The sequence below is a fragment of the Bison bison genome, unplaced genomic scaffold (assembly GCF_000754665.1).
Source record: "Bison bison bison isolate TAMUID 2011002044 unplaced genomic scaffold, Bison_UMD1.0 scf7180017864221, whole genome shotgun sequence".
Taxonomy (NCBI): Eukaryota; Metazoa; Chordata; class Mammalia; order Artiodactyla; family Bovidae; genus Bison; species Bison bison.
Window position 1 is genome coordinate 916325 of NW_011494793.1, and position 10490 is coordinate 926814.

The 10490-nt window shown below is 44.8% G+C and overlaps 1 protein-coding gene across 1 annotated transcript in view; it reads left to right on the top strand.

Moving 5' to 3' along the window:
* NWD1 (NACHT and WD repeat domain containing 1) overlaps positions 1 to 9945 on the top strand; it is a 74544-nt gene extending 64599 nt beyond the window's left edge. The window contains exons 16-20 of the mRNA XM_010845673.1: positions 368 to 522; positions 2422 to 2698; positions 4366 to 4916; positions 7977 to 8082; positions 9644 to 9945. Coding sequence (XP_010843975.1) covers positions 368 to 522; positions 2422 to 2698; positions 4366 to 4916; positions 7977 to 8082; positions 9644 to 9945 — 1391 coding nt within the window. The remainder of the gene's footprint in view (positions 1 to 367; positions 523 to 2421; positions 2699 to 4365; positions 4917 to 7976; positions 8083 to 9643) is intronic.
* Positions 9946 to 10490: the final 545 nt, after the last annotated feature.

The window sequence follows — 10490 nt, forward strand, 5'->3', positions numbered from 1 at the left end:
TTTTATTTTCCTTCCTTCCTCCTGCCCTCCCACCCCTCCCTCCACCTTCAAAACGTATTTACCATGTGTCCAGCTTTGTTCTGGGAGACCACCAGCAACCCAAACAGGCAGAATCAGCTCTCTGAAAACTCATAGCCTTGTGATAATAAATAACTTTACTGTTTTCTATGAGGTTATTGATCACTGGTGTGCTCACCCTTCCCCAACTGTAGGCTCTATGATGGAGGCCTGGTCTAGCTTGTTCACCACTGTATCCTTTCCACCTGCGTATAGTAGGTGCTCAAAAAAAAATCATTATTGATTGAATTCAATTACTCTCAAATTCCTCAAGGAGTGAAAAGTATAATCTTGGTCTCTGCTGTTTTAGGTTTTGGAAGGTCCGTGAGGATATTTTTGGCAGATGCACAGGGATTTCATCGATTCCTGGCCACTGACCTTGAACACGAAGATGTGGTAGAGACAGCCGTTTTTGGTCCTGAAAACAATCTGATTGTCACCGGGTCCCGGGATGCACTCATTCAGGTGAGGGGGAGATGCATGGCCCATCATCCTCACCTCCACCTCTGGAAGAGAAGTATTCTTTTTCTAAACAAAAATATTTGTTTATTTGGCTGTTCCGGGTGTGAGTTGCAATATGTGGAATCTTGTAGTTGTGACATGCAAATTCTTAGCTGTGGCACATGGGATCTCCAGGTCCCTGCATTGAGAGCAAGGAGTCTTAGCCACCAGACTACCAGTGAAGTCCCAAAGTATGGTTCTTTAGGGATCATTTGGCTTCAAAATACAGAAACCCACAAAGACTAGTGCAGGCAAAACAGAGCAGGTCATTGGATGACACGGTGGGGGTGGTCTTCTGGGACTCAGAGACAGATCTAGGGAGAATTATTAAAGCACTCAACAAAAGAGAGAGCATTCCTGCTAAACATAAAATACTGGGAAGAGTTTGACTTTCAGAGGAGCAGGGTTGGGGAGATGGGGAAAAAATCCTATTAAGCTCAAAGTCCTCCAAGCTGGGGAGAAGAGCATGTGATACAGTAGCAGCAACATTCTGGTCTTAGGACCTCTTTAGATTTTTAAAGGTTATTGAGAACCTTCAAGGAGCTTTCAGGTATGTGGATTATATCCGCATGATTCATATATTTTTTAACAAATGATCTATTTTGAAATAGTTTTAGGTTCTTACAGAAGAATTGTGAAGAGAGCCCAGATCTCATAAATATACGTGTGTGTCTTAGTCACTCAGTCATCCACCTCTTTGTGACCCCATGGACTGTAGCCCACCAGGCTCCTCTGTCCATGGGATTTTCCAGGCAAGAATACTGCAGTGAGTTGCCATTCCCTTCTCCAGGAGATCTTCCTGACCCAGGGATTGAATCCGGATCTCCCACATTTCAGGCAGATTCTTTACCACCTGAGCCACCAGGGAAGCCCCATATATATGTGTGTGTGTGTATATGTATTTATATATATATATAACTTTCAGAGGAGCAGGATTGGACATATATATACACACACACACATATATATGTACATATATATGTATATGATTATACACACACACACACACACACATATATCAGTACTCTCTGGGTCTCTTCGCAACTCTTCCGTAAAACATAAAACTATACATATCAACTCTTCATCCAGCTATCCTCAGGGTTAACATCTTATATCACATTGATCTCATTATCAAAACCAAGATATTAACATTGGGACAATATCATTTGGGACAAAACTCATCTACAGACCTCGATCCTATTTCACCAGTTTTTCTACAAGTGTCATTTTTCAGATCCTGTATTGCATTTAGTATCTACTGATACTTACCATGTTAAATTTTTAAATGCCAAAATCTAAAAATACTTCTCCATTAATTCCTCAATGTGACATATGAATATAATAGCATAATTTTGTGAAAACAGTAATTATTTTCTGAAACACACACACAAAAATCATGAAAAGTGTTATCATTTCATATTTTGGCAAATCTCTTTCTTGTCTGGCTTCATAGAAGACAATCAGATTCTCATATTTGATTCTACATTCTCCCATCTGTTCTGATAACATATTCCATAGTTTCTCGAAGACTATTGCTCATTTATGAGAGGAAGAATGTGTAAAAAAGACAAATGACTTCTTAAATAACAGCAAAAATAATTGTGTTTTTGTAGAACTCCCTGAAACTCCCCTTTTGCAGAACCACCTGGAGGCTAACTTCCAGGGGTTCCCTGGAACACACTTTGAGAACTGCCATGGTAGCTGATTGATGAGATGTAGGAAGGTTTGAGGGGGTGAGGAAATGTGAGGGCCCTTGACCTCCAGCCTGAAAGTTCATCTTGGGCAGACAAGTGAGCTTAAGAATATTCCTCCTGAACTGCAGCAGCATAAGGAGAAGTTCTGCCGCTCTGCTTCCATCCTCAGGTGTGGAGTCTGTCAGCGCAGGGGACTCTGCTGGACATCTTGGACGGTGTCGGGGCCCCTGTGAGCCTGCTGGCCCGGGGTGGGGCCTTGGTGGCATCTGCTTCCCGTCAGTCCTCATCTTTTAAAGTCTGGGATCTCACCTGTGCTCAGAAGCCGAGGGCCTCTAACCCATTCTTGGACCGCACTGGCCTCACAGCAGTGTCACACAACGGCAGCTATGTCTATTTCCCTAAAACTGGGGACAAAAACAAAGTCAGCATTTGGGACTTGGCAGAAGGTTTGTAAGACTTAAGCACAGCCATTTGTGTGGGTAAGAACTGAAGCCCCTGTCTTGGTCTGTTTGGGTTGTCATAACAAAACACCATAGACAGGAAGAGGAGAAGATTAAAGAACAGACACTTATTTCTCATGGATCTGGAGGCTAGAAAGTCTGAGATCAAGGCCCTGGCAGATCAATGTCTGTTGAGAGCCCACTTCCTGGTTTGCAGATGGCCACCTTCTCAATCTGTCCTCCAATGGCAGAGAGCAGAGAAAGAAGCAATCTCTAGAGTCTCTTCTTACAAGGGCACTAATTCCATTAATGGGGACTCTACCCTCATGATCTAATCACCTTCCAAAGGTCCCACCTCCCAACACCATCACATTAGGGGGTTAGGACTTCAACACCTCTTTGGGGGTAGGACCCAAACATTCAGTGTGTAACACCCCAGTTAGGTTAAAAGTGGCTGATAGAAAACAGGAATCGATTTCATAAATTTCTAGCATATGGTCATTGACTATTTGATGGTCAATTCCTGTTTTAGTTGAGGCTTCCCTGGAGGCAGGGTTCCTGATGGGGATATTTGCACAAGTGGTGTACAGAGGAGAGCTCCCAGGAGGAGAGAGTGAGGAAGCAGGCTGGGTGGCAGCAGTGTTGAACATGGAGCTGGTCTCAGCTTGATTCCACAAGGAGCCCAGGAACACGAATTGCACTTCACAGTTGTCCCATCTTGAAGCAAAGGGACCAGCCTTTTTACTCCCATATCAGGCAGTCACTGTCCATCCTAGGTGGTGGGCTCAGCCCCTAGGCATTGCTAAATGAGGTGCTTCCTTCACTCAACAGCCATGAGGTCTTAGATCTGGGTGAACTGACTGGTAAAGGGGATCTAAGCATGTCAGTAGTAATACCTGCCCAATCCCCACTGGGTAGACGGAGGTATAGAAATTCCTGTTGTTGTTCAGTCACCAAGTCATGTCCATTGAATCGGTGACGCCATCCAACCATCTCATCCTCTGTCATCCTTTTCTGCTTCTGCCTTCAATCTTCTGCCTGGCTGATCATAAAATGAGAAAAGAAATTCACTCTCAAGTTCGTGTCTGGATTCGACAGACATTGGTTTAGTGCTAGTCTTGGGGCCAAACTCTGGGCGTTAACAGTGAGCAAGGCAGATGAAGTTGTAAAATTTGAGGTGCTTGCCTGCTAGTCATGGGGGAGAGTAGGATGTGAAGAAACAGAGCAGGGTGGTGGGCAAGGTGATAGGAGTCAGTAAGCCACAGCCCAAGGGCCAAATCCAGACACACACTTGTTTCCATGTTGTTTGTGGCCGCTTTAGGGCTGTGCCAGCAGAGTTAAGTGGTGACAGCAGAGAGCATACGGGGCAAAAATATTTACTCTCCTACCCTTTACAGAGGGTGGCAAAAGGAAACATTTGGGATGAGAGGTTCCAAAGACCTGAGAAAGGCATGTATATTGGTTCTGAGAAACCTTCAGAGGGTCTGAGGCAGGGCAGTGAGATGTTGTGATTGTCATATTTTAAAGCTTGGATGATTGGTGGGCAGGAGTGAAACCAGGGAGACTGGCAATAGCTAAGTTGAAGGGTAACAAAAGCATTTTTTTAAATCCTTAAAAGATGGGAACCAGTATCCCTGTGATACATTCTTGATGCGGTCTTCTCTCTATGACAGGTGAGGAGCAAGATGCTCTGGACACCTCCAACGAGGTCAGGTGTCTGGAGGTTGCCGAGCAGGCCAATCTCCTTTTCACTGGCCTCGTTTCGGGGATTGTCCTGGTGTTCCCCCTGAACTCCAGACAAGACGTGATGTGTATCCCTCCTCCAGAAGCCCGGAAAGCCGTCAACTGCATGGCTCTTAGTAAGGACGAGGGGCACCTGGCCATTGCCTATGACAGCACCGTCCTGGTGCTGGACATCAGCCCGGGGGACCCCTGTCCAGTCATCGACGGGCCAATATACACCTTCTATACCCAACTGCCTGACACCATAGCCAGTGTGGCCATTCTGGCTGACTGTCGTGTCATCTACGGCATGATCAACGGTGACCTCTTCCTTTACGAGTGTGTGAATTCCAAGGTGTTCCCTCTGGAGGCCCATGGGAGCCGAGTCACCTGTGTGGAGGTCAGCCACAAAGAGCAGCTGGCAGTCAGCGGGGCCGAGGAAGCCCTACTGTGTCTCTGGGACCTGCAGGTGTGCAAGTGGAAATTCGAGATGAGCTACACGGTGGGTAGCCTACCACACCATGCGCATGTCCTGGCATTAGAAAATGGATGATGGGCATCATTTATTAAGGGTACACCACATGCAGCCAACCAGGGTCGGAACTAGTGTGAGTCAAGTGAGAGAGGTCCTCGCCTCCAGAAGAGAGTTTTAGGGGATGCCAAAAAACTTGGCCATCCAGAGAAATAATGGTTTAGTTCAATGTTTAAAAAATAAAAATAAATGCAAAAAATACACACAAAATAAAATGTCAACATTTATTTATTTTCAAATGTTTTATTTATGTATTTATTTTTGGCTGTGCTGGGGCTTCATTGCTGCACGGGCTTTTCTCTGGTTGCAGCGAGTATGGGCTACTCTCTAGCTGAAGTGCTCAGGCTTCTCATTGTGGTGGCTTCTCTTGTTGCAAAGCATGGGCTCTAGGGCACACAGGCTTCTGTAGTTGTGGCTCCTGGGCTCTAGAGCACAGGCTCAATAGTTGTGGTGCAAAGGCTTAGTTGCTCCATGGCATGTGGGATCTTCCAGGACCAGGGATCAAAGCTGTGTCTCCTGCATTGGCAGGCTCTTTACCAATGAGCCACCAGCGAAGCCCAAAATAGCAACATTTAAAATAAAGACAGGATGGGAACTTTGCTGGCAGTCCACTGGTTAAGACTCCGAGCTTCCAATGCAGGGGGCCCGGGTTCGATACTGGTCAGGGATCTAAGATCCCACATGTTACACAGCACAGTCAAAAAGTGAAAATAAAGACAGGATCAAATCCTGCACTGGCACAGTCCTGCCTCACTCTTCTCACCCTGATCCTGTCTGGCCTTTCTTTCACCCAAAGGTTTTGATTGTATGACCCATGCCAGGGCTCTTTCTAGTGCCGAGGAAGGTGCTTGACCATAGCAGACAGCGTCCCACCTCTTGGAGCCACGTTCTAGTCGGGGAGACACTGTGAGCTCTGTGAGGGCAGGATTTTTATGTGTTTTGTTCACTGAGGTGGTACCTGTCCCTCGGACAGCTCCTGACCATTAAATGTTTGTGAAATTAAAACAAAGCAGCATATACATGATGTTTGGGGTGCAACAAGACCTTTGAAGAAAAATAGGGCAAGAAAAAGAGGTAGAGCGTGGCAAGGGCTGCTATTAAGAAAGTCAGGTAAGTCTGGTGGAATAGCATTTTAGGCAGAAGGAACAGCAACTGGGAAGGCTCTGAGGAGGGAAACTGATGACTCCTTTACATACAAAGTGTTCAAGAGTTTTCACATCCATCTCTTAAGAAGTTATAAATTTTGTATCAGTATGATTGCGTGATATCATATATTTACATATTCATATATATTATGCAAAATTGTTCAGTCACTGCTGCCGACTCTTCATGACCCCATGGACTGCAGCCTGCCAGGCTCCTCTTCACTATTTCCCAGAGTTTGCTCACATTCATGTTCGTTGAGTCGGTGATGCTATCTAACCATCTCATCCTCTGCCATCTCCTTCTCCTTCGGCTTCAATTTTTCCCACCATCGGGGTCTTTTCCATGAGTCGGGTCTCCACATCAGGCAGCTAAAGTACTGGAGCTTCAGCTTCAGGATCAGTCCTTCTAATGAATATTCAGGGTCGATTTCCTTTAGGATTGACTGGTTTGATCTGCTTGCAGTCCAAATATACATATTAAAATACCATTTTATAATTTATTCCTCACAACAATCTTGTAAGGTTGTGCTAATATTCCAGTTTTCTCAGATGCGGAACAAAGATAGTACCTGAGGTTGCAAGATATAAGCATTCTTAATAAACTAAGGGAGACAATCTTGTAACTAAGAGAACAGAATACAGGCAGTTTCATCTCAAAATGCCTTCATCCCCCCTGACTTATCTTGATGAAGTCACTATAAGGCTGAGATATAAGTAATCTTTTGCCTTGTTGAGTTGGGAAATATCACCACAGCAGTTAAATACACCTAGCTTTTTCTTTTTAAAAAAATAAACTTAAATTTGGAATAATTTTAGATTTACAGATTAAGTTGTGAAGATAGTTTGAAGGTTCCCATTTACCTGCTCCTGACCCAGCTTCCCCTGATATTAACATCTTACATAACTAGAGTATGTTTGTCAAAACTAAGAAAGTAACATGGGAACAATATGATTAGCTATCAACTTTATTGGGATCATATGTTGTTGGTTTTTTTTTTTATTTGTATCTTTTTAAAAATTTATTTTTGGCTGCACTGGGTCTTCATTGCTTTGCGTGGGCTTTCTCTAGTTGCAATGAATGGCGCTACTCTCCATTCAGATGCCCAGGCTTCTCATTTCTGAGGCTTCTTTTGTTGCAGAGCACAGGCTCCAAGCACACGGGCTTCAGTAGTAAAGCATGCGGGCTCAGCAGTTGTGGCGCACAGGTTTAGGGGCTCCGTGGCATGTGGAATCTTCCCGGATCAGGGATTGAACCTGCGTCCCCTGCATTGGTAGGTGGATTCCCACCCACTGTGTCACAAGGAAGTCCAGGATCATATGTTTTTCAGTGAGTTCCTTTTTTCTGTTCTAGGATTCCTAATTTCATTTAGCATATAGTTTTTAATTAAATACAATTGGAGCTAATACTTGTATAACCAAGATCATTTAAGAAATTAAATCCTATAGTTCCTGTTCTCCAATGCAAAATGTCACTAATCCTCTCAAACCAATCTCTTTGAAGATGTATTTTGGGCCAAGGAATATCAATGCGTAGCATCTCTCCAGGTTTTAACTTGATCCATCTCGCAAGAAGGAGCTTCCCAGGTGGTGCTAGTGATAAAGAACCTGCCTGCTGATTCAGGAGACATAAGAGGTGCAGGTTCAATCACTGGTTCAGGAAGATCCACTGGAGGAGATATTTTTGCCTGGAGAATTGCAGGGACAGAGGAGCCTGGTGGGCTACAGTCCATAGGGTCACAAAGAGTCAGAGATGACTGAAGCGACTTAGCACATATGCATCACCCAAGAGGTGTTTACAAGTCTGGCTTCCTATACAAGTGCCTTGGGGCTGGATTCCTAGGTGTCTTTCAGTCTGAAATAAAGATCACATTGCCTTTTTCTACAGAACTCTTACTGTATAGGAGTCCAATGTGCTTGCTTCTCCAAGGATGACAAGTATGTCTACGCAGGCTTGAAAGATTGCTCCATAATTGTATGGAGTGTGCTGGATGGTGAGTCATTTTGCTTTGAGGGTAGGACTGAGCTTAGGTCTGGAGACAAAAGACCCTGTTCTGGATCCTTGACATTAGAGGGCTCTGCTCTGACCTCCCTTCATTGGGTCCATCTGCTTGGGGGGCAGGTATCTGCAGCTTCAGGGAACAGGCCCAACTGGAGCTATACCTCTTCTTCTAGAACCCATGCTCTGAAAACCTGGAACTCCAGAACACCCTCCCCACATGCCCCAGAAGTCCTCTTTAGGGCCTCTGTGGGCCTCTTTCCCAGGTCTATCCTTCTGAAAGTGGGCTATGCCTTGAGCGTGCACACCCCCAGGATGTGAAGGTGATTGTGGAATGGTGTGCATGGAGTCTGGGATGTGTGACCTGGGTGGGGATTCACATGTATGTATCTGAGGCCCCTTAGGGATGTAGGATGGAGCTGGATGTGGGAAGAGAAGGGGAAAATCGCAGACATCTGGGGTCTCCCATACTGTTATATTCAGACATGGAACTGAAGAGCCTGAGAATCCTCAACCCAAACCTGACCTTCCAGGTGTTCTGAAGGTATATCAACCAATGTAGAAGGATAGAATATATTTCACTTAATACAACAGTTTATTAGCTGGGTTTACAGTGTTTACATATTGTATCTTATAGGACGTTGACCATTCATTCTCTTTCCTCAGGTCCTGTAAATGTTTGGGGAGCCTTGTTTAAGATCAACCACTTTGAAAACTCCACATTTCTCATTCTGTTTAACATCACACTAAGGACATATTAACAGAAGTTAACATTTCTTGTGTACTGGATACTGTCACCAAGTCATTTCATTATCTCAGTACACACCCACCTTTTATAAAATTTGAGGCTCTGAGAGATGGGGTGGGCTGTGGTTTGAAGCTGGTCTACCTGCTCCCCATGGTTACCTTTGTCACATTCTCCTATAGAGAAAGGAACCCTTATGACACTGGCAGGGAGGGGTAGGAGTTATTGCTATCCCCATTTGACAAATGAAGAAGCTGAAGTTCAGAGTGATTAAGAAATTTTCTCAAGGTCATAAAGCAAGTAAGTGGCTGAATGAATAGCAGATAGAGTTGAATATATTGTAATCAAATACATTATAACTGTAAACACTGTGACTGAATCAGTATAATTGAATAGTTATGTTCTAATACATTGCAACTGAATACATTGTATTCTAATACAGAGTAATAAAGATGCTAAAGTCTGTGGACTGTGGCCTTAAAAGCCCATCCGGCACAGGTTCACAACCTCTCTTCCCGCTCCTTCTCCAATAATAATATTGACTGAATTCACTTTGGGATGAAACTGATACTTAGCACTTGACATGCATAACATCTTCAAATCTTCAGAATTCCCCTCAGCAGGTAGGCTCAGTTATCATTTCCATATTGTGGATGAAGCAAGAGGGAATGAGAATTTTGCTGTCATGCCTAAGCCAGTAAGGGGGATAGAAGAAATTTGACCCCACGCAGCTAAGTCTCAAATGTGTGAGATTGGATCTCTGTGGCTGAATTTTTATCATTTGTGCCCATCCCACCACTTCTCCCTACAGGCACACTGCTGGCTGTCCAGTTTGTGCATGCCGTGGTGAACAGAATCATCCCAACCTCCAATGGCTTCATTGCCCCCTCCAGACACGGCTATCTCATCCGTGAGCGTTTCCAGTGCCCTTCATCAAGAATCTCACAACAGGACCCTCTCAAGAACTTCAAGAAAGCAGTGTGGATGGTCAAATCCAGGCAGAGAGAAGAGCTGGCAGCTGCTGCAGGAGCACTCCAGGACTTGAGATCGGAGAGTGCCCAGGGAAATGAATCCAGATCAAACAAACGCTCACAAGTCTGCCTGCTGGTGTAAAACCCCCGACGGCGCCAAGTGAGTTAGTCCCATTCAGTCCAACTGAAGCAAAAAGAAAGTATGTGTTGATATATATCTGGACTCGAAGCCTCCAGTTGTGTGACCAGACCTTGTTTCCTACCATCTTTCCATTTTTTTCTCTCCTCAGCTCTATTCTCCGGTCCATCCCCAGATTAGCATCATGACAGCCAAGTTCAGCAGAAAAGAAGGTCTCTTTCCAACAGTTTGAACCAAAGTCCTGGTTCTAAATCTGTTAGCCCCAATTAGTTCATACACCCATCCCAGAACACAAAGCTATCTTTGAGGAAAATGCAGCACTCTGCTTGGCGGTCCTGACCCCACGTCCATCCAGACTGAGGTTGGAGTCAACACCACCCAACTCTGTAGACTGAGAAGGGGAGAGGCTACTCCCCAGGGTAACTGGGGTGCTAGCCAAGATGGGGATGGATGGATATGAGACCAACCAAACCACAGACGTGGACCACAGGGCCAATTTATAAAGCACCAGTTGCTATGGTCTGATCCTTATCACAGCCCATACTTCA